At 40.1% G+C, this 24,679-nt stretch overlaps 1 protein-coding gene across 1 annotated transcript in view; it reads right to left on the bottom strand.

Annotated features, from left to right (window-relative positions):
- NUBPL (NUBP iron-sulfur cluster assembly factor, mitochondrial) overlaps positions 1-15,180 on the bottom strand; it is an 86,124-nt gene extending 70,944 nt beyond the window's left edge. The window contains exons 1-3 of the mRNA XM_054400484.1: positions 15,046-15,180; positions 13,955-14,102; positions 10,292-10,326 (exon numbers count right to left, since the gene is read on the bottom strand). Of these exons, the coding sequence (XP_054256459.1) occupies positions 10,292-10,326; positions 13,955-14,102; positions 15,046-15,180 (318 nt within the window). The remainder of the gene's footprint in view (positions 1-10,291; positions 10,327-13,954; positions 14,103-15,045) is intronic.
- Between the last annotated feature and the right edge of the window lie 9,499 nt (positions 15,181-24,679).

Genomic DNA, 24,679 nt, shown 5'->3' with positions numbered 1-24,679 from the left:
CCAGTGGGCACGGAATTGGCTGAAACAGGTTCTTTACTATGAGGGTGGTGGAACACTGGAACAGGTTGCTCAGGGAGGTGGTTTGGGCCCCATCCCTGGAGATAATCAAATTGAGGCTCAGCAGGGCTCTGGGCAACCTGATTTAGTTGAGGATGCTCCTGGTGACTGCAGAGGCGGTTGGACTAAATGATCTTCAGAGGTCCCTTCCAACCCAGACCATTCTGTGATTCTATAGGTGTTTTTTTTCTTCTGTGGGGGCTGATTTCTTTTTTTTCCTTCTTCTTTAAGCTGTTGATATTTAACTCTGCAGTCACCCTTAATAGCTGAACAACTTGAAGTGTTAAATTTACCTAATATAAGGCAAATCCATTCTAAATTTTATAACTCAGAAGTAAAAAACGCATTATCACAGAATCAAAGAATGGTTTAGGTTTGAAGGGACATCATCTACTCCAACCACCCCTTGCCATGGGCAGGGATGCCTCCCAACTAGACTCAGCTGCTCAAGGCCTAAGTCTACTTACAATATATGATCTACTGTTTACTTTGAAAAATAAGTTTTTACTACAAACATCAACCAGATTTGGATTCAGTTATTCAACATACTTTTTTATTTAGCAGAGCAAAGCACATATAATTACATGGATTATTTTAGATTTTTTAATGTTTCTTTCTTTGTAACATCTTGTGAAAGCCATTACAGAAAAAGTTCAAGGAGTTACTCTGACAAATTATTCCACTTCTTGCCTACTGTATGAAAGCTGCAATTTCAAAAAGATTGAAAGGACCAATTTTTATGTTAGCTTTCAAAGACATCAACAACAGCATTAGAGTATTTTTGTTATTGTACAAAATGCTTATTTTAACAGATTAGGAAGATTCATGACTCAGTCTCTTTATCCATGTCAGAAGCTAATCAAACCCATCAAAACATCATCTAAAAGCTGTGACATCTAATTCCTTCTCAAATGAAAGTATTTGCAGAAAAACCTACATAGTGTTTTAAATCAGATTGACATCCTTTCCCTCAAAGTTTTGAGGGTTCTTCCCCAAAAAGCATCACAACCATCCACTAACTAACTACAATGATCTTACAGCTCACTCCAGTTTAGTTTTCAGCCTGAAGACACTGAAGATTTACAGGGGTCTAAATTATTTAAATTGACTTAATGACCTCCTGGGTATAGTTAGATCTTCACCACCATAAACCACTTATTCCTAGGAATTGGCAGAAATATACCTACAGGTGTACCAAATTTCCTGAAATAAATTCATGCACACTGGACAAAAATATCCCTTAATTATCTAGGAGGACTTTGCAAGTTCAACTACTCCAAATTACAAAGGTGATCTTTGTTTCAAGCTAAAATAATAAACTTGACAGTTATTGCATCTCTTACCCTAAAACAAACACAGAGTGTTCATGCCAGTTCAGAACCCTCTCTCACCTATACCAAGAAATGAAAACAAGCTTTCAAAATCACCAGGTATAGGTTCTGTCTGTACAAGAAAGCAAAATGCTGTATCGACAAGAAGATATTCTTGCATATAACCTTGAAAGATGAGTATCCCACAGCTTCCTTTTCACAGTGTACAAATTACAGGCGTAGATAACCTCATTTAAAAGATCCTTTCCTTTAATTTCTCTGGCAAAATTCTCAATGTAATTGAGGTTCAGTTTAGCCTTCAAACTTGGCCATTGCCTTGTGAGTGACAGATTTGCAAGATAGCTGTATTCTGAACTTAGCTGCAATACATCATTTTCAAGGAAAAATTAAAATAAGTTGTTGAAGGCTATAATAGACCCAGTTTCTCTATGTACTGTCAGAAAGGTCTTGCTACAGGGGGAAAAAAAACAAAAAAGGAGTAAATTCTGCCTCCTTTGCTCTTCCTCATGCAGATTGAAAATTACTCAATTACTATTCTTTTTGTTCTCTTAAGCAGGTGAGTTTGACTACACACAATCCTTACACAGATGATACAAGCCCATGCCAATGACAAAATCATCCATATCCTTCCTCTTGATAACTATCTCAGCAAATGCTCAAGAGTTGTTTAGATTCTTTAATGCACTTTCTGTATGGAGGTTCTATTCTGAGTCTTTCAGGTAATATTAACTCAGACATCAATTAATTTTCCAATAAGATTTTTCAACCAAATGCAACTAGTTCTATTCATCTATAACAGATAACACATAATTCTGTGTTTGGTGGAGAATTTGGTGACATTCTTGGATTTCCTCCAAGCTGACAAATGGTTTAATGAGGAACAAGCCTGATAAAAGACTTCATATGAACAGGAAAAAAAAATTAGTAATAATCTCACAGAACAAGCTGTTATAAATAGCTGTTAATCAACACAGCCTATGTTACTGCTAAACATCCAGAGACTCTTTGACCACACTCCTTTTCTTTTTGCTCATCTTTTCAGAAACTTTTTTCCATACTTGGTAGGGCACATGGATCCTCACTAGACATTAGTGGATGGTACTTTACTTTGCAGTAAATTCTGCAGACCACCAGAATTCCCGGGTGTTCAGCCTGGGAGGGATGGAGGCACAGGTTATTGAGCTGTCATTCTATATGGTGAAGAATTCCCTACATTAGAAGTGCTCCCAATATTCAGCAGCTGCAGCCCACTCCAAAGACAGAAATTTCAGCTTTGCTAAGCCAAGGTGCCAGTTATTTTTAAAGATCATGCCCTTAATCCACCACCAGGAATCTCAATTTACCCTTTTAATATCATTACATACTTAGAGCTAATCCCAAACTGCAAGCAGCAACACATGGGACAAAGGGGAACTTAAAATCAGGAGAGGCTCTGGATTCCTCATTTGACATACTGACACACTGAATAGCCATCTTTTAATCCATAATTCTCCAACCCTTTCAGCTGCACACTATTTAAGTGTCTAGCTGTAAATTGGATTAAAGTAAAATAAGTACCTCTGGGGTTTTCTGGTTCTCTATCCTAGAAACGGAGACTTGTTTTAAACACTCACTCTTCCACTGATTTAAAAGCCCTTGTCCTTTATATAAAGATCTAATTTTTCGTCAGCTACAGAACGTCTCTAGCACCTTCTTCCAGAACAGTCTGCAGTAACCCCTAGTCAGATTTCTAAATAATCAGATACCAGTAATTCAGCCTTGTTTAGTTTTTTTGCACATTAAGTATCCAATAGACAAAAAACCGTTTCAATACACCAATCCCAAAACATAATCTCAGACATTAGTATCACTTTACAAGATTCCTCACTGCTTGCACAGCATACCAAGTTATTAGAAACATGCTTCACCTTTTACTTCAGTCTCCCTGACATCTGCAATAGGCTCTCAATGACTTGAAGACTCAGGCTGCAGGTAATTAACTCAATATGCACTCTTAATTATCTCTATATGCAATGTATTTTTTTTTTATTAAACATTTTTGGTTTCCTCAAATTCAGTAGATAGTAATTTGAGTAAAAGAAAACATTTTAATTGGCCCTTGCTTAAAAATACTTTTAACTTCACTCATTTATTCACTTGAAAAATCAGTTAAAGCTTTATTTTCTCAGCTGATGGAGAAGCTGAGCTGCCATTGCAAGATAACCCAAATCAATTCTGACTGGCATCTTCAGCCTTATTGACACTTATCAGCATTAAGAGACAAGCATGAACACCTTATCTATAGCAATTAAAGTTTCTGATTCTCTAAGCAACAAAGGTAAAGATGCCTAGAAACCAAACCCTAATAGTTTGGAAAGCTGCACAGGAGGACAAAACAAGTCAAAATTTGCCTTTGTAGTATAATTATTCAGTGAAAGAGCCCATTATTGTTTAAATTCTTCTAGATTTGTTTGTTCTCCCATCATGGATTTTTCTTCCTTACCAGAAAGAAATGTATATACACCGTGAAATCATCTATTAACACAGCAGACAAATATTATACTGTAGACAAACAGTTTAATTACAGGAGCCAAATATTTGACAAGAAGCTGGAATGTCAAAATAGACTCGAGTAGCTTTAAAATTGAAGTGTGTTGCTTGATTTAATACACATTTTGAAATAATTAAATCTAATTTTATATTCAGGGAATTCACATGAAGATTTTGCTCCCAACTACATAACTTCTATGCTATAACTTACTACTTATTTGGGAGAAACCTCTTACTCATGTATCCAATAGGCAAATATCAACAGCAACTTTCATCCTTTTTTTTTTTAATTAAAAAAAATATTGGGGTGTGATATTGTCTGAATCCATGTTCTTGAATTAACTAATCATCAGCTTTCCCCAGCTTTATTTACATTACAAGACAAGGTGCTGGGCCTTTCACTGTCTTAGGCTAAGCGCAATGCATGGGAGGAAGCAGTGTCCTGCCCTGCCCTGCCCTGCCCTGCCCTGCCCTGCTCGCCCCCCGGCGCTCCCTCTGCCGGCCGCCTCCCTCCCTACAGAGAGATGGATGGGCTGTGATGGGATTATATTTAAAATACTACGTTGCTGAGCAACCAGGGGGTTTGCTTGGGAAAACAAAGGCCACTCCCTAAGATAAAAATCACCCATGATGTACTTCAATATTTGGTCCTGGTCTGCTTGACCCAATAATCCCCTGACACAGAGCTAGTCTAGAAGAGTTTAAACTGATGCCTTCAATCATGCGCTCCCATGACTGCAGGCAGAAGCCATTTGCTTATGCTCACATGCTAATTTGTTCCATATGGTTTTACTTCTTGCTCCTCCGTCCTTCACAACACAAAAGCCATTTCATCCTATAGTGAAAAAATGTAAATCTTCCTGGAAAGAAAAGGAGAGCCAAAGGAAATCTGACTGGGGAGTTTGCCTCATAGAGACAGTACAAGCATGCAGTGCAGTCTCCCAACTGGATCTCTGCCATCCTTAGTCATGCACAGCTGGTGTTTGCTCACTAAAATACTCTGTTCATAAACAAGCAATCTCTATCCTATTATTGCTGCCATCTATTAATTCAACTTGTTTCTACTATAATAAATCGTCTCTGGCCAGGCAACTTTCATAAATAGTCATTCTAGTCTGAATATGAATCGTCCTGGCACAAAATCCAAAAATTCTTCCCAAGTGCTCCTAAGGGAGGCACAACTGACTGATGGTACATCAAAAGAATGAAAAGAATCAGCTGTCAAACTAAGCAAGCAATTAAAAATAAGACACAGGGGTAAAACTTTATGTTATTTCCTAACACAAAAAGAACACTGTATAGATTTATAGGTCTTGGTACAGGCACAAGAGCTTATACAATTCTTAACTAATCCATCTACAACAGGTAACCCAGGGTAACAAAAGCCTAGTATTCCAGAAAGGGATTAAGAGGTTGCCCTGCTTGTTTCCCTGGCTTTGTGTCAGAAAAACCCAAACCAGATCTCCCAAAGAACCTACTGTGTCTTGGACGTGGTATCTAAGCATCCAAATGAAATTCTCTCTTGAATTATTTACTCTGTAGCCATGAAATAAAAATATGCCACACAGACTGAGCAGCAGCATGCAAGACTTGAACTCCTGAATTCTCAGCCTAGCTCTGCCAACAACGCCGTGAGCCAATGACAATGTCCAAGTCTCTGTCGATGCCTTAATATTTCAGACCATCACTGTAACTGAAAAAGCTTGTGTTAAAAAAAAAGTAATTATGTGTCTGTAGAAACAGTGGGGGTTTGATTTTGTTTTTTAACCATAGAAAATAAACTTTTCAGAGAAGATGGAAGGAAGCTTTCTTTTACCAAGAGGACAAAAAAAAAATCCTTTATGCTTCAACTGTTAATCTTCTTCCAGTTTACGATGCTATCAAACAACAAGAAGATGTCATAGCTGTTACTGAAAGCAGCAAGAATCTAGTCTAATCCAATCTCCTCTGAAAGCATCTTCCACAGATCTCATTCACCAGAAAACAGTCATTCTCAATAGTCTGTGACCTGTATAATTTAGAAAAAGAACACTTGAAAGATCAGAAGACAACATTATTTTTAAAGTCATTTAGCTCCAGTATACTACTTGCTTTGAAAATCTAGTTACAAACAGAACTTGTAACAGAAATAGACTGTATCTAATGAAGCAATCACAGATCTTTATTGTCAGGATGACCTATCTTTCTTGACAAGTCATTTCTTGCTTCCTTTGAACAGTACACCAAGTTCAAGCATCACTTTCTATAAATCCATACTTTGCTTATAAGATACATGAGGGCTGTAATAAAACTGCAGAAGGCTTCTGAAGCTCTGATTTACTAACATAATCATTATTGCTTCCTCAGAAAGAGATGAACTTACAAGAGCAACTAGGGAAGGGAAACCATGGGAAGGTGATGCACAATCAGTATTTATCAAAAGTAAAATGAAAAGGCCCATTGCTACACATCTGAAGTCAAAGAAATTTGCTATAAACTTCATCAGGAGGCACCAACGGACTTCAGAAAACAATCTCCTCATTTATGTCATAGATTCACATAATGCATCAGGTTGGATGGGACCCTCAAAGGTCATCTTCTTCAACCCCCCTGCAGTGAACAGGGGCATCTTTAACTAGATTGAGTTGCTCAGGGCCCCATCAAGTCTGACCCTGGATGACTCCAGGGATGAGGCCTCCATCATATCTCTGGGCAACCTGTTCCAGTAGTTCACTATCCTCACTGTGAAGAACTTCCTCCTAATGTTTAACCTAAAACTACCCTGCTCCAGTTTAAAACCACTGCTCCTTGCCCTATTGCTACAGGCCCTTCAGAACAGTCCCTCCCCAGCCTTCTTGTAGGCCCCCTTCAGGTACTGAAAGACAGCTTTAGGTCTCCCCACAGCCTTCTCTTCACCATGCTGAACAACTACCTTTCTTTGTAGGAGAGGTGTTCCAGCCCTCTGACCACCTTTGTGGCCCTCCCCTGGACCTGCTCCAGCAGATTCATGTCCTTCCTGTGTTCAGGACTCCGGAGCCAAACACAGTACTGAAGGTGAGGTCTTACCAAAGCAGAGTAGAGTGGCAGAATCACCTCTCTCAATCTGCTGGCCGTTCTTCTTTTGATGCAGCCCAGGATATGATTTGCCCTCTGGGCTGAAAAGTGCACACTGCTGGTTCATGTCCAGCTTCTCATCTACCAGCATCCCCAAGTCCTTTTCTGCAGGCTTGCTCTCAATTTCATCATCCCCCAGCCTGTATAGATAACAAGGACTGAACTAACTCAGGTGCAGGACCTTCTACTTTGCCTTATCAAACCTCATGAGGTACTCCCGAGCCCGTTTCTCTAACCTGACTAGATCGTTCTAGATGGCATCCCATCCCTCAGTCTTGTCAGTCGTCAGCAGACATGCAGAGGGTGCACTCAATCTCACTGTGTATCACTGATGATGATACCAAACAGCACTGGTCCCAATACAGACCCCTGAGGGACACTACTAGTTGCCCACTTCCACCTGGACTTGGAGCTGTTGACGACTACCCTCATCCAACCAATTCCTTATCCACTGAACAGTCCACCCATCAAATCCATTATCTCTCCAGTTTAAAGAGAAGGATGTTGTGTGGGCCTGTGTCAAAGGCCTTGCAGAAGTCCAGAGAGATGACACCCACTGGTCCTCCCTTGTCCACTGATATAGTCACCCCACTGCAGAAAGCCACTAGGTTGGTGAGGCAGGACTTGCCTTTGGTGAAGTGGTGCTGGCTGTCTCAAATCGACTCCCTGTCCTCCATGTGCTTTGTCATAGCTTCTAGGAGGATCTGTTCCATGATCTTCCCAGCCACAGAGGTGAGGTGACAAGTCAGTGATTTCCAGGGTCTGCTTTTCTACCCTTTATGTCATGTAACAGAACTGAGCCTTACAATGATCCCTACAATTCAGAGCACTGGACAATCCAAGCCTGGATCAAGGTCCCAGGGATATTAATTTAATAAACTTGACTTATGAAACTAGTGAACTTAAATCAACAGGAGTACATCAATGGACAGACAAGCAAACTCAGGCCCACAGGTTAAACAAGATGTATGACAGCAGTATCTTAAAAAAACCCACACAAAACAAACAAAAAACCCCCACCCAAACCTAATGCATAAACAACCAACACGGAGTTGAGTTTATTCAACCCACCTTAATTCCGTATTTTCTAAGCAGGCTGCTAAATTTCATGCAAGCCATGGCTCCACCATCAATTTCAGCTGCTCTTCATTGATGAACATACTTTCCTCCAAATTTACACCACCACATGACTACTGAATTCTATGTTTACTTAACTTTCTTGGCTCAATTTCATTAGAATGATTTCTCAGTCCCTGATTTTCCAATCATTCTAGACTCTGGTCTCTCTTATTTGTGTGGTTTACAAGCATTTTCATGGGCTACTGAAGCTGTGCATCGCATTATGATGTTTAAAGGCACATGATGATGTTTAAAGCAAGAGAGACAGAGACCTGCTGGAGAGAATCCAATGGAGAGCCATGAGCATGATTAGGGGACTTGAGCATCTCCCCTGTGAAGAGAGACTGAGAGCCCTGGGGCTGTTTAGTCTGGAGAAGAGAAGACTGAGAGGGGATCTCTCCAGTGTCTATAAATATCTGAGGGGTGGGTGTCAAGTGGAGGGGGCCACCTCTTTTTGGTGGTTCACAGTCATAAGACAAGGAACAATAGAAGACTTGAACATTGAAGATTTCACCTCAACATGAGGAGAAACTTCTTTCCAGTGAGGGTGACAGAGCCCTGGAACAGGCGGCCCAGGGGGGTTGTGGAGTCTCATTCTCTGGAGGCTTTCCAAACCCACCTGGATGCATTCCTGTGCAGACTACCCTAAGTGATTCTGCTCTGGCAGGGGGGTTGGACCTGATGATCTCTTGAGGTCCCTTCCAACCTCTGATATACTGTGATGTTCAACTCCCATCAAAGGACATAAACCTAAAACTTGTGTATGCCTGAATTACTATGAGATGCTTTGTCTAAATATAAATACAAACAATGCAGAAAACTGCATGCTTGAGAAGTAGCAAGCAGAATCCTAAAAACACTTAAGCTGGTACAGAAAGTTACGTGCATTTACTTGATGTGGTTTCCATGGAGCTACTCAATGACCATGCACAACACAGATCACATTGCAGGATCACATTCATTTTGTAGAAGTATTACATCTTATGCCATGTTTTAAAGTTAATTAGAAGCAGCCATTGAAGCAGCTTTGCTTTTCAAGATGACAGATTTTTTCTCTGAAATCAAATTAACTCCAGCAGCCTACTTAAAACACAGGATTACAAACTGTGAAATACCAAGATCAGATTTATTACAAACAGTACATATTTCATGTAACAGCTTTAAATACTCTCTTCTTATCAAGTATGACTGAGTTTAGGGAATGTTTTTTTAACCATTCATAAAATTCCTACAGCACGTGGGCAGATTACATGTAAACGTCATCTTTTTTACCTGTTGTTTTCTCTTACTCATCTTCCACAAAAAAAAAAGATGCCAAGTATACCAGATTGAAGTACTTGAGGACACTGTATATTTAAGTTACTTCACCAGTCCAAAACCTGTATTATACACCCTTACACAGGAAGTGAAGCTTGCTTCTCACTTAAGTCCTGTGCCAACAAACGTGCAAAATGGAACTAGTCCCAGCTTATAGCAGCAGGTGGACCTAAGGAAGACCTGTTGTTTTCACACTTGAATGGTTCCCACGCTCTATTTATAGTCCAAGTAACAGTCTGAGCAATATCAAACTGGACAATGGTATTTTTGCACTCAAAAAACGCATTTCCAGTCTTTAGGGAAGACATGTAGCTCCATATTTATCTCAGCTGTTTATAAATATTCTTTACACATTAACTTCTTCAGAAAAAGTAAATCTTCAGAGCTTAAAAAAAAAAAAATTAGACACCATCCAGCACATAGTCATACTTTTTGCAAATCATTGCTCTGAAGTGATAAATCATTACATGTCTCCAACCTCAGAATTACAGAATGTTAGGGGTTGGAAGGGACCTCAAAGGATCATCTAGTCTAATCTCTCTGCCAGAGCAGGATCAAGGAGAACCTCCACATACATCCTTCCAGAACTGCAGCTTAACTCACAGACACACAAGGAAAAGGACACAGCCAAACCCAGATGAAGGATGAGAGCTACTAAGTCATTCACAGCACTGACAAAATGCAAACAAATTAATATTCACTCAAAAGTCCGTGAGAAACAAATAAAGAAATTAACTGTCAGAGCAAATACTTAGATTTAATGTATGTGACTGCCCTTAGCAGTAACCATTTTATTTATGAAACACAGGTGTCTCGTTAAGGCTGATAATTAGATGTTCACCTACCGAATCATTTGCTGCTAGGGCGAGGGCTATATTTACTGCAAGAAAGAGGAAAGGAAAAAAAAAGATTAAGTGCAAGAAAACTTAATTCTTAAATATTGACAAAGCTATCATTGCTAATAAGATAAAATATAATACAAATACATCACACTTAGTAATTGCATTCACCATTTTGTTTCTTAGTTTCTTGTACCTCTACAGTATTACTACTTTGTGTCAGCAGCACCCACATTTCAGTACATGTTTGCTAACAGGCTAACAAATTTAAGAGGATGTGCAAGAAATTTGCAGGTGCAAAGGAAGCAGTAAGTCAGTCCACACATTGTCTTACCGTGTGCGAAAAATTAACATACAATCCATAATGCTTCTTCAATAAAAGATATTTGGCTATTGAAGGAAAAAAAAAAAGTGAAAATGGGAATAATGTAATGGGAAAACCTGAATTTTGTAGCTGGACATCTAGGTGGACTCTCTATTTTGTATGTTGAATACTAGTCAATTCTTACACGCCATTAAATGGCCTTTGTATTATTGTCAGTTCCAAGACAGCGTAGAGATGCAGCACAGGACCTAACTGGACCCTAAACATCACATTGGACCTAACTAGTAAGTTCCCATAACCAGGAGTGCAGTAGAGCAGAGCAGACACATTCCACAAGTTTAATACCACTTTTTTAAAATGCATTTTTTAAAACTTCACAGCAGGCTGTAAGAAAAGTCACCACGGTATCTCCACCCATGCTAAACAAGCCAACCAGTATCAAGAATGATGCACAGGGAGATCAGAGTTAGTGATCCCGCAATCCGTACGAGCCTGGAAGGTTTATTAGTTTGATCTTTATAACTTCCAAATTCAAACTCACAGGTGAATTCTCAGAACACTGAGCTAACAATACAAATAAAACTTCTTGACCTTAAATCAAGCATGTAGAGAGCCAACTTAATATGTGTGCATCTGTGACATGGTCGATCAGTAAAATACCCCCAAAACTCTTTCCAAGAGAGGGCTTCCAATACTTACATCTCAATGTAAATTACATTTAGAAATTGAATAACTAGTTTATCACTATTTATCTGGATATTTTAGTATGTAGAGAAGATTCAAAAATCAAAAACCATTATGTGGATCCTGGAAAAGAACCACAAACAAACACTATTACTGCCTTTTTCCAAAGCCCATACCCGTGTCTGGGTTGGTCAGGCAAACAGATGGATTTTGGCCTCTAGCTTAAAACTGTAGGTTTATAATAATAATACATCCTCCATGCAGAATAAAAACATGCAAGAGAAAAAAAAAATATATAGTTAATATGACTGAGATAAAGTCATGGTCAAATGTAACTGCTGGCCTAAACAATAATGAAAACTGTCAGCCTGCTATTCTTTGCTAAAAACGTCTGAAAGCCAAGGTAGTTGGCAAAATCAGTAATTTAATTTTCCTCAAACTGCAGGATTAACAAAATGAGAGCAAGAACACTAGCCATTATGCTTATTCCACTTCCACAGCTGAAAACAGCAAGAGTTTCAATAATTGAAACTTCTTTGAAGATGGCACTTTGAACTCTTCTCATGCAAAGGAAGGGACAGAAGAGACCAAACGAAAACAAACAACTTTGGTCAGATGAAGTAAATACAGCAGAAGCTGTCAAAAGACAAACATTTCACAAGAAAGAAGTAGGAAACATATGAAACAAACCAACACTTATACTAGGCAAACAAAAACAATAACAAAATCCATCGAAAGTATATAAATACACATTGAAAAATACTTCCCTATAACACAATTTCCTCTCTCAACCATTGACTACACTGGTTTCAGAAGACCAAAAAGTGCCAGAGGCAACAGAGAATACAACATGCAAGCTATATGCAACAAACAGAAAGAGCCACAGGTTAAGAGATGGCCCTGACAAACTAGGATGCACATCCCTTTGTCCCAAAACAGAGATCCAGAGCAATCAACACATAAATACACAGCAGGAAAGAACAGAGAGATGCACACAGTAAGACTGATGATATTTTCTGTGGTGCTTTAGGAATCACAGTTGTGTGCTATCCTCCTTCCTTTTCAGCTCCTGCTCTCAAAATGAGTCTGTGAAGATGTCATCAAATGTGTTCCACACCAACCTCCATTACAAAGCACATCATTTTAAATACATAATTCAGCAAAGGTGCCATGCAAAGCTTTTGCTCATATGAGTTATCTGATCTTCAGTTCTCATCTCAACAATGAAATTCATTCTCATTTTAACAAACAAGAAGCTAGACTCCTTGTTCTTCTCAATATTATGAACTAATACATTCATTACCAAAAAGCTGTCCAATACAGCAGTATTTGAATGGTTCATTTACATTTCAACTCTCCTATTTAATGCCTGTTGAACCCCAATTTACTTTTTTTAAAATGTATGGGTCTGAAGTCCCAGCTGTAGTAGTCATACAGGTGTTACACTTCATGTATAAACTACAAACAGATGCCAGTTATCAGAACTTAAATTAGCACATTTATTTGTAGGTATAGGAGGATAACCTGAATTTACTGTTTAAATTAAGTTCATTTTGTACTTTTTTTAAATTTATAAACCAATATTTGGTTATTTTCAATAACCTGAAACAACCAGCCCATGAATTATAACCACCAACCAAAAGGTACATCATTAAGAAATGCAAGTGTTGGTTTTTTTGCATGTCTTTGTACAGGAATGCTTATGCTATGTATAGAATAGCATGTGTGTATCCTATATACATTAAAAAGTACTTGCAATTTATTTTTTTCTAAGTACAGTTACTCTTACTATGGATATCATGTTTGTCTGTTCTAATATTTATTAGACAGCAGTTTTCATGCATGGCTGAAATACAAACCACAAAATGATAAATTAAGAGCTACATCAAAGTGTTACAGCAAATGAAGATGAACAGTAAATAATATTCAACTAAAGGATAACTCTTTTCCAATCTACATGCTAAGGAAGAGATCTTTAAACAAAGTTCTAACACTTTACAGATATCTTTTTAAAGAGATTTACCTTCAGTGTCATCTTCGACAAAGCAAATTTCTGCAGTGCTGGTAACCCATGTACTATCTTGTTCCACTACCTGGGAACTACACGTTCAGAGAAAAATGAATTCAAAACCTAATGTTGGGTCTGAGAGAAGAGTTCAAGGTACTTCACAAGGCTCTGCTCAATTTGTGTAGTTTATAACCACTGTTTCACCTTTTGGTTATGAAAGGTCTATATAAGCAGCTGAGAAAATTGGACAGACTTGATTTTGAAACCTTCCACACATTAGTATCCTCTACAGAGCACAAAGGAGCACTGTACAGGCATGGCTACACAGCTAGGGAAGAGAAATAGCATCAATGCACTGGCATTCTGATCCCTTCCACCTCAGTTTACATTGTCTCTTAAGCAAGCAGACTGCCCCAGGACAGCACCACACTATTACAAACACACTATTTCAACACTATCTGCTCAATTTGTACCTCGTTTAAAGCTAAGACCTCTGTATCCAGACAGGTTCTCAGTGGCTGCAATAAGACTTAACAGAGATGAAGGACTCTGCTAGCCAGACTTAGTTACAAGGTAATGACACAAGTGCCCAAATATTCCTCACAAAGTATTGCAAAATGTGCAAAGTAAACAATTTAAAATCCAATCTAACCTGCTGTTGTTGATTTTCCAACTCCCCCTTTTCCAGAAGCCATGACCACCACCTGCTTAACTCCTTCTATGGGCTTCTGTTTTGGCAGCCCACGGGATAGGATCCGGATGCGTTTGTCCTTTAAAGCATCATCCCTGGAGCCTGAGGACTAAAACAGAAGGTAAGCGAACACATATGCACCAATCTGCAGTTTTTGCAAAGGAATCTGACAAGGAGGAATTCACTTGTGCACTGAGACATTTTCATTGTTGGTCAAAAAAAAACCTGGTTCTCCCACAGGAAGCCTGCTTTGCAGGTGGGTAGGAACAGGGACTACTTAAAATAACACCAGTGGGCATTTTGTTTAGATAAATACTTTAAAAAAGAAAAACGAGGCTTTTGTAACAATAAACCAAAAGCCACTTAAGAAGTTGGAAGCTTTTTAAAAATAGGCTAGACCTACTGGTGTTTTACATTACAGTTGTTTCAAATTTAACAGATGTAGCTAATGGCAAAGGAAGAGGAACTGTCGATGCTGAGGCGCTGGAGAAGCACCGGCAGCTTTCCAGAGGCTGTCACTCCTCTGAGCCGTGCCAAAGACAACTAAATGCCAGTTCGCTGGCCCGAGTCCCACTTTGCTGTTATTTCAGATGAAAAAGTATGCGAGCCCTCCACAGGAGGATAGATGGACCACTAAACAGGAGCCTGCAGCTGTACCGACAGCTTCCCACCTACTACCTGGTAACACAGCTGTAGGCGGTAAGCGACCAGCCAATATTTCGACTAAACTGACTCAGGTCCAGGTGAAAACCGGGCAGCTATTCGCCTTCCTCTGCCCGGTCCGACCACTGCCTCAGGCCACCCCGGGCCCCTAAAGCCGTTTAGCGACCGAACCCCTGCACCGCTGAGCAACCGCTGAAGCAGCTGCGCTAGGACGCAGCCCCCCAGAACGTCTGAGCAGGTCAAGCCACGGGGGCCCTCCCGCGACCTCGCAGCTCCCTCTACCCCCCTCGCAGCTCCTTCCATCCCCAAGCACACAGACAGCCCGACAGCCGTCCCGCTCTCTTCCCGCCACAGGGCAGACACAGCGGAGAGCTCACGCTTACACTCACCGCGGAGTCGGCAAACGGAGCAGCGCAAAAAGCAGGCCCACGGCTTGGGTAGTGCAGCGGCGCCGTCGGAGCCCTCCTGCCGCCACCGGAGAGGCGGGCGACGCGCAGCACCCAGCGCCACGCTGAAGCCCCCATACCCGCCGCCTCCCTGCCCCGGGCGCGCTGAGATGGCGCCGTCTCGCCGCGCCTCGGCCCGCCCCCTGCGCCGGGCCGGGCCTCCCTCCGCTCGGGGGCTGTTCCGGGCCCTACACAACCCGGGAGGTAAGCGGAACCCCAGGTACTAGAGAAAGCAGAGAGCTTGCTGGAGATGGAGTGCTTTGTGCTGAGAGAACTGGAGGATTTTTGGAACAGTCCGAGGCCTTCCCGGATAAAGTCCTGAGCAGTGGCACTGTGAAGCAGCAGTAGCACAAAAAAACTGCTCCATGCTGCTCGCTGTAAGAAAACTAGACCCAAGGGGGAAAACCACACATTTATTTATACCCATTACAAGGGGTAATGGATCTAAATTACAGGACAGGAGGTTCCACCTCAACACGAAGAGGAACTTCTTCGCTGTGAGGGTCACAGAGCACTGGAACAGGCTGCCCAGAGAGGTTGTGGAGTCTCCTCTGGAGACTTTCAAGACCCATCTGGATGTGTTCCTGTGCGACCTGTGCTAGAGTCTATGGTCCTGCTCTGGCACGGGGATTGGACTTGGTGATCTTCGAAGGTCCCTTCCAACCTCTAACACTCTATGATCCTATTCCCCATAGTGTGGTACTTGTCCGCATTGCATCTCATTCAGGTTTTCACTGTTGCATTCCTTCAGCTTGTAGGTGCCTTTTGGATTACCATCTTGACTCATAACATGATTGGCCAAGAGCTTGGTCCTTCCTTGGTTTGTGTCCTCTGCAAACATAATAAATATATTCTATTTCATCATTTGGGTCATTAATTTAAACAACAGAGACCAGGAGCCAGGAGAAATACCACTTGTTTGAGGTGAGTTTTTTTGGTTGGTTAGTTGGTTTTTGTTTTCTTTTTTTTTTTTTAATAGTACTAGTGAAGTACCAATAATTGTTCTGGTTATAGTTTTGGCTTTCCAGCCAGTTTACACCCACTTCACAGAATTGTCATCAAAACCATGTTTCAGTTCCCTACGTCCTGTGAGATTTCTTTGAAGTTTTAATATAAATACCATCTACTGCTTCTCTCCTAACTACAAGGCTTGTAAGCACATGTGGAAGGAAATTAGATTGGTTTGACATGATTTGCTCTTGACAATTCCATTAGTAGTCCTTGTTTGTCTAGGTGGCATCGTAGAAGTAATTCAGATCTTGGCAGCTTCAGGCCATTAGTCTTCAAAGATAAAACAGCGTAGATAGTGTCCTTTGTTGGTATCTGTTGCAATATGTAATGGATCAGAGGATTTTACTTTGGTTTAAAGTGTTATTATAGTAATACTTTAGTAAACATTTTCACTCTTTCACAGTGGGTGCTGTTTTCACCATGATTTTAAATGTTATTTTTCACTTGTATTATTAAAAGTGCTAATCAAGCATTTTACTAAAATAATTTTCAAATACTTACTCCAGTGCTGAGCTACTACACAAACATTACAACAATTAAAAAATTATTTTATTTGCAATCTTTTAAGTGACTCTAACTCAACCTCTCATTTTTGTTGTACTCCTGTAAGTATATTTTCTGTAGCAAGCACAAACACGTGAAGAGGTCAAATATTTCTCATAGTTGCTTTTGTCTTCCCATTTAAATTTTAACATTTCAAAGTATTGGTCCAAGCTGTTTGCCCAATATCAATGCAATCCACACACACTGTTAAAATATAAGTCTAGAACAATGCAACCAAAAATTAAGAAAGATTTTACTGCCATACTGGAGTATTTATGGAAATTGTAGGTAATCTCTGCATCTTTCAGATAATTCCCCTTTGGATTAATGCAAATTGATAACCTTTTCTTTAAGCAATCGCAAAAAAATGCTTCAAAGACTTTAAATTGCTATTCAGCCTGAACACTAACATAATAAAAATGCAATTGATTTTCTTCTGAAATTAGATTGCCTTGTGTTTAAATGTATTCTTTCCCCACCCAAAATCAATTAAGGATATCCAGGTAGGAGAGCTGGGAAAGATTTGTTACCAGATGACTCCAAATTTAAAAATCAATTAACATTTTGAAATAATTACTTGGTAGATAAATGGGTTGATTTGTGTGCAACAGGTATTAAGCAACTTTTTAAAAGAGTACATTATCAAAACCTTTCAAGGCTGTGGGAGCCCTGTGTTCGCTTTCTCACTTCTGGGTGTCTGCATAACACCATATGAATAATACAGTAAGCTAAGGACTTGCTGCAAACTCTTATTCATTTTGGTCACAATTTAAACTAGAAACTGTATTTTTAAAAGGCTAAAGAAATGTTCTAAAAAGAGAGTAATGGAAGTTGTAGCACTTCTGGAGAAGACAGGAAAGATTTCACTATGATTGTGTTTCAGAAGTTAAAGATTCTGCTTCCATCTGAGCCCCAGGCTGCTTGAGAGCAAGAAAGACACCTGGGGTCATCTTGTTCCCGTTTTTTCCATGCTATATTAAAATGGAGCAGTTGTTCCCAAGCCTTTTTTAGAGCTAAGACTAGTTTGGGAAAAAAATGGTAGTCCTCTGCGACTTCTTGTGTTCTTACCCAAGAACTGCTGGTTGAGCGAGCTTTGGCTCTTAATGTTATCTCTTGGCTCAGCCAATGCACTGTGTCTAAGGATGGTTGCCACTTCCTCCCTTTGGCAGCTCTGAGACCAAGCTAGAGCTGCTGTCATGGCTCCTGCCAGATTATCTTCCCCTGTGGGGCCAACAAACTAGATCAGGCTGTAAAATAAACCAAGCCAAAATGCCTACCAGTGTGAGTTTTTTGTTTTATCTTTGCTATGCTCCCTATCTGAGTTAAAGCAACTTCCAGGCTGGTTTCCTTAATGCTGAGCCACACAATCTGTTCCTGCACAGGCCAGCATCAGCTTGGCAGAGTTTGTGCATGTGGGGTCAGTACCATACCTGAGGGTAACAGGCTTCAGCCGCATCAGTAAGGAACACCTCAAAATCATGAGAAAACAACTGCAGGCATGTATGAGGAAAGTCCTTATGTCTAACACCATTGCCTTGCTGTCATTCACTACAACTTACCTTCTTACATCTTTTGCCTGCTAGGCTTCAATACCAAGGCCAACATTACTGATACTGAGGCAGTTCTACCCATTTGTTGAAAAGTAAATTTGGCCTATGGGGTTTTAACACATTCCAATTCTAAATACCCATACAAAATAAGTGAAGTTTACCTGTGTTTTCGTATGGCATATTACTTTGTCTAAGAAAAAAAAATATATAGGGTAGTACTTGAAACTGCAACATCTTAACAAGCATGTTGAAAACAAATAAGAAACAGTAATCACAGAAGCACAGAATGCTAGGGGTTGGAAGTGACTTCCAGAGATTATTGAGTACAACCCCCCTGCAAAGCAGGACCACTTAGGGCAGGTCACATAGGAATGCATCCAGGCAGGTTTTGAAGATCTCTAGAGAAGGAGGCTCCACAACCTCTCTGGGTGGCAGCCTCTTCCAGTGATCTGTCACCCTCACAGTTAAATATTTTCTCATGTTGAAATGGAATTTTCTGTGATGGAGTTTACATCTGTTGCCCCTTGTCCTATCACTGGGTATCACTGAAAAGAGACTGGCTCCATCCTCCTGACAGCCACCTTCAGATATTTGCAGGCATTGATAAGGTCCCCTCTCAGCCTTCTCTTCTCCAGACTAAACAGCCCCAGGTCTCTCAGCCTTTCCTTGTAAGAGAGATGCTCCAGTCCCTTAATCATCCTCTTAGCTCTCTGTTGAACACTCTCCAGTAGTTCCTTCTTGAACTGGGGAGCCCAGAACTGTACACCATATTCCAGATGTGGTCTAACTAGGGCTGAGTCTTTATCATGTGTATTAATATTCTCAATAAACATACAATCATAAAAGTAGCTTTATCCTATGTAAAAGCTTTTCCAAAACTTAAAATGAGAAATAAATGGTCTCCTTTAGTTCTGTTTTGCTAAATGAGGAAGAAATTCTGGCAGAATTGAGCCAAATTTTAGAGTGTGTATATTGCTTTTTTGTTGACATTTTAATCAATGCAGTCCTTCATCATCAAGAAGAGATGAAAACCATATTCAAATTATCACTACATTCTTCTAAAGTCAGTCATCAACTTTTTGAGGTTAATATTGCATATGTCACATCACAATGAAGATGCCTCTGATATTACAGCACTTTTTCCAGCCTTAAGCAAGCAGTGCAGAAAATTATCATCTCAACTGAGTTCAGAGACATGCATAAAAAAATCTGTGCTTTAAGAAAGTGTGTAAATTAAGTATCAAGAAACCATTCTTGACACTGAAAGCTCTTTGAAACATTTTAAGCCACAGTGGCAGTCATTGCATGAAGGCACATTATTTCTTGACATGTGGTCTACTATCTTATTTGACTCCAGGAATATTCATTAGAATTTACAATCTTCTATTTAGCTCACTGCATTAAACATCTGCTTTTTTCCCCTCACACAAGACCTAAGGGGAAACAAATTCACCTTCTATTTAAGTTGGTTAAAAACATAATACAATAGCATATAGATAATCCTTTTAACTGAAACAAATCATCAAAACCTAAAAGCTGACAGTAAACAAAAGTCCTAGAGCTGTCATTTGTTCTAAAAGGAACAAGTTCCCAAAATCTAATTTTAAGAAAAGCCCATAGATCAACATTACCATATCTGTATATGATGCTGTGCAAAGCAAGACACCCATTTATGATGTAATGCAATGAGCTTACATCCAAGGGAACAAAATGCCAAAATCTGTCAGCTCTGTTTGGCTCATTGAGCTATGGCAACCTTGCTGAACTACACTATGGAAAGGTTGCTGTGTTCTGGAAACAACAGCTCCAACAACTGATAAATGACAGACCTAGCATATAATTAATGCTCCCTCAAACTTAACCCAGTTTTATCATGGGATGACGTCAGAGATATGCTATGCAGAGAATTTCCTAATGACCTATCATCTGTGGGTATGCTTTCATGACTATGCCCAAGCAGAGAAAAAGATAGGAGCTGTGGCTCAAGGAGAAAGATTTTGTCCAAAAGCTGTGCAACTGTTTTATTTTGAAAGTCATACAGCTAAACACAAAAAAGCAGCATGATTATACATGCTTTCACACTCAACTGGAGGCAAGGTGTCCTCCAGGTACAGAGAGATCTTCCATATTTCGTGAAAGAAGCAGTCCATGTACCTGTTTAATAGGGAGAGGGGATCTTACTAATGCTTGCAAACATCCAAAGGGAGAGCATGAAGAGGATGAGCCTGGACTCTTCAGAGGTGCCCAGTGACAGGACAAGGGAGAATGGGCACAAACTAGAACACGAATCTCACCTGCACATAAGGAAAAACTTCTTTCAGGGTGACAGAACACTGGAACAGGCTGCCCAGAGAGGCTGTGGAGTCGTCTTCTCTGGTGACATTCAAAACCTGCATGGATACACTCCTGTGCAATGTGATCTAGGCAAACCTGCTTCAGCAGGTGGGATTGGACTAGATTATCTCTAGAGACCCCTTCCGTTCTGTGATTCTGTGTAATAACATGAGGCTTCATGCCAATTCTGAGAATTTTACCCTTGGCTTCTATTGAAAACACAAACTCAGGTTCTAGCTCCTAGAAGGCATTTATGCATTTTTGTCTATAGCAAAATCCTCACATTACCATCAAAACTTCTCACTAAAAAATGAAAACTAACAAAAGTACACCTCTACAGTACTAATTGCTATCGCAAAACTGTTTGAGGTCAAGAGAGCAGTCATGCAGCAGTATTTGGGGAGAAAAAGAGATTTTTAATTTCTTTACATAATAGGGGTAGAAGACAGCATCCAGCAAAACAGGTATCTGTTTAAACATCTTAGACCTTCAGTACCTTTTTTCCCCTTTTTTTTCTCTGTGAGGGATTGAGCTGTTGTTTCAGCATGGCTAAACTGAAAGATGTACTTTATTTAAACAGGAATCCCAGTTAACAAAGTTTGTGGTTTTGTTTTTGGGGGCGGGGTGGTTTTTTTGTTGTTGTTGGTTGTTTTTTTAATATTCTTTGTCTCCTGATAGACATTTGCAATTCATTGCTGCAAAACCTACTTTCCAGGCCATCTCTAATAATGGAAGTCTTCTTCTAATAGCAATTTCTAACAGCTAGCACAGCAGTCCATCAGTTCTGTATCACTCTTCACAGCAGTAGTGGCCTCCACCTGTGATTCTTTACTAAATGCTTCTAAGTGATTTAACCAAGTACTCTCTCCTTTTATGTGCCCTTGTCTTCTTTCCTCTTTTTATTTTAATCTCTGTATGTGTTGGAAGAGAAGAGTTCCACATTGGACAATGGAGAAAAAAAATGTTTAAATCTAATCCTTCCCTTGACATCCTTCAGCCTTTCAGCTACATCTGTCCCACAAGAGGTCGTTCTACAAAGATACAACCTTTACCAGCAACCTATTTTGTATCTTTGCTATCTAAGTGCCACTGTAGCTCTGCATAGTTTCTCTTCAAAACAGATGACACTTCCTAGGGGCACTCTGTTGATGTGACAGCTGCTTGAAAGACTTTGATCATGGTTTCAGATACCAGAGACTGTAGACAAGGAAATAACATCAAAGGTGTATCTTGTCCCTTCAAAGTTCCAGGCAACTACTGCCCCTGCCAAATGGTATGCAACACCAAAGTTAACAACAACAAAAAATATATATAACCCCCAGGGAAGAATTCAAGACCTCTTGAGATAATTTTGGTACTGAAAAACTGCTAGCATTTCATCCTCTGATAAAACAGGAGAAAGCCAACTACCCGCAGAGCCAGAGCTCCCAGCACCCACCCCCCTCTTCACAAAAGGATTCATTCCATTAAAGGTACATGAAATATGCATGACCACTCACACAAAGGGTAAGGAAAAACACGTGTGAGAAATGGTTCATACTGCCATCTGCCCTTCTGAAAGGGAACTGATGTGAAAATCATCAGAAATGTCTTCTAGATACCATTCACAAAATACCTGTTCTCCGCTTCAGTGACAAGAAGCAGAGAGTGTACAAGAAATATTCTGGGACAGCTGTCAAATCCAATCAAGCAGAAAAATGTCTTTATAGAATAACTGAAAAAACATTGATATACTTTTATGCATGGATATATTCCTCAGATGTCAGGAGGCTCTTCTCAATACAAAACCCACAATCAAATCCAAATTGTCATGTAAAATTCCCAAGTTACTATCATCCTTTGGCATAAAAGAGAGGCTCTTAACCTAACTATGGGTCAGCAAGCAATTCTCAATGCATTACAAGAAAATAAATCTGGCTTCCCAGGGAAAGTATGGAATTACCCACCAAGAATCCATGAACAAACTATCATCTCACACTAGTTTTTCTATACACTGTTTCACAGACATTTCTGTTGAAACTTGCACATCACTAAATATTCCCCTTCGAATCCTGATGTAAATAATGGAAGCAAAGATCAATATCCTTTTACACTGATAATCCCTTTATAATCTTACCTAATTTGCTCAGACTTTTGAATAATCCATTTGCCTTACCAATTTATATCACAAATACACATGGAAGAAACCCTCCTATTAAATGGATTTCTACTTCATTAACATTTTCTTAATGAGTCTGGGGATACAGCTTTAGAGTAAATGAACAGAAGGTATTTAAAATAAAATTAGTTGAGTTTAAGTAAAAACAGCTCATACTTAACAATACCCTACAGCAGAAAAAAAGGAGCTGCTATGTGCACTAACCAGCTCAAGTGATTCCTTCTTTCTCCTCATAGGCTTGCTTTGGGCTGAGCAACCTCACTGAACACTCACACAAGAGAGAAGATGAATCTCTGTGTAACTCTGGCTATTCCTGAGTGCATATCACACTTTGCTGTGCAGTAGTAATCTTCAGTAATCTTACTCTGTGATGAAGGCAAGGTAACAAAATGTGGCTTCTTACCTACACTGCTTTATATTACTTGTGGGTTTTTTTTAAACACATTTGTAAAAGTAAAATCTTTAGTCTTGAAGTTAATCCATGGATACACACTGGTTTCTGCATCATCCTACCCTGACCTAGCTGAAGCCAGTATCCTTCGAAACTTGTATCTGTCAAGAGTTTAGACAGGAGGAAGGCACACCTCTTCTAATTTCAGTGCTGTTCAATGAGCATCACTGTATGTTGCCAAAAACCTGAAAAGAAAGCAGTTGTAATACTTTAACTTTTCCCATTAACAACAGAATCTAATTTCAGATCTAATTTCCAAATGACAATTTTGATCTCTAGCTACCCAGATCCTCTTCCACTGCAATACTTCCAGGTCCCTCTGCCCCAAAGTTGTATCATCAAAGAGAAATGCTCCAATTTGGTAAATTCATCTCAGTCATAGACTCATAGAATGGTCTGGGTAGGAAGGGACCTCTGAAGGTCATCTAATCCAACCCCCTCTGCAGTAAGCAGGGGCACCCTCAACTAGATCAGGCTGCCCAGAGCCCTGTTGAGCCTCACTTTGAGTATCTCCGGGGATGGGGCCTCAACTACCTCCCTGGGCAATCCGTTCCAGCGTTCCACCACCCTCACAGTAAAGAGCCTGTTCCTAACATACAATCTAAATCTGTTTGAATCCATTGTCCCCTGTCCTATCACCACAGGCCTTTGTATACAGTCCCTCTCTGGCCTTCTTGAAGATCCCCTTCAGGTACTTGGAAGGCCACTATTTGGTCTCCTTGGAGCCTTCTCCTCTGCAGGCTGAACAATCCCAGCTCCCTCAGCCTGTCATTGTAGCAGAGGTGCACCAACCCCCTGATCATTTTTGTGGTCCTCCTTTGGACCTGCTCCATCAGGTTCAGGCCCTTCCTATATTGAGGGCTCCAGACCTGGACACAGTACTCCAGGTGAGGTCTCACCAGAGCAAAGTGGCAGAATCACCTCTGCGGATCTGCTGGCATCTTTTGATATGGCAGAATCACCTCTGTGGATCTGCTGGCAACACATCTTTTGATACAGCCCAGGATGCCATTGGCCTTCTGAGCTGCAAGCACACGTGGTCTGCTCATGTCCAGCTTCATGTCCATCAGCACCCCCAAGTCCTTTTCCACAGGGCTGCTTTCTATCACCTCATCCCTCATTTTCAGTCACCTGAAACACAAACATTACTTGTTTTTAAAGATGCAAATGACAATATTCAGATTAATACTTTTCTTTCATGCAGAACCAACAATGTGTATTATTCTTAAGCATGTAACATTTCCCCATCAGAAGAGCTGTCATTTCCCATTTAAAAAAATTAGAAAAAAAAACCACACAAAAAAAAAAAAAAAAAAAAAAAAAAAAAAAACACCCACCCAACAAAAGCCCACTGACTGCCAACTGTAGTGCACAGAGTTCTGTAAATACTTTTATCTTGTTCCACAGCTTGTGTCCTTCCAGCTTGGCCCCTCCTTAGAGGTCACCAACAGACTACAAGCCCTGTTTTATCCTCTGCAAAAGTTACAGAGTATTTGCCGATTTTCTCTTACGTTTTTAACAATTAATTTA

This window comes from Indicator indicator, chromosome 4 (genome assembly GCF_027791375.1).
Source record: "Indicator indicator isolate 239-I01 chromosome 4, UM_Iind_1.1, whole genome shotgun sequence".
In the NCBI taxonomy this organism is placed as follows: domain Eukaryota; kingdom Metazoa; phylum Chordata; class Aves; order Piciformes; family Indicatoridae; genus Indicator; species Indicator indicator.
This window is presented reverse-complemented; position numbering and strand designations above follow the sequence as displayed.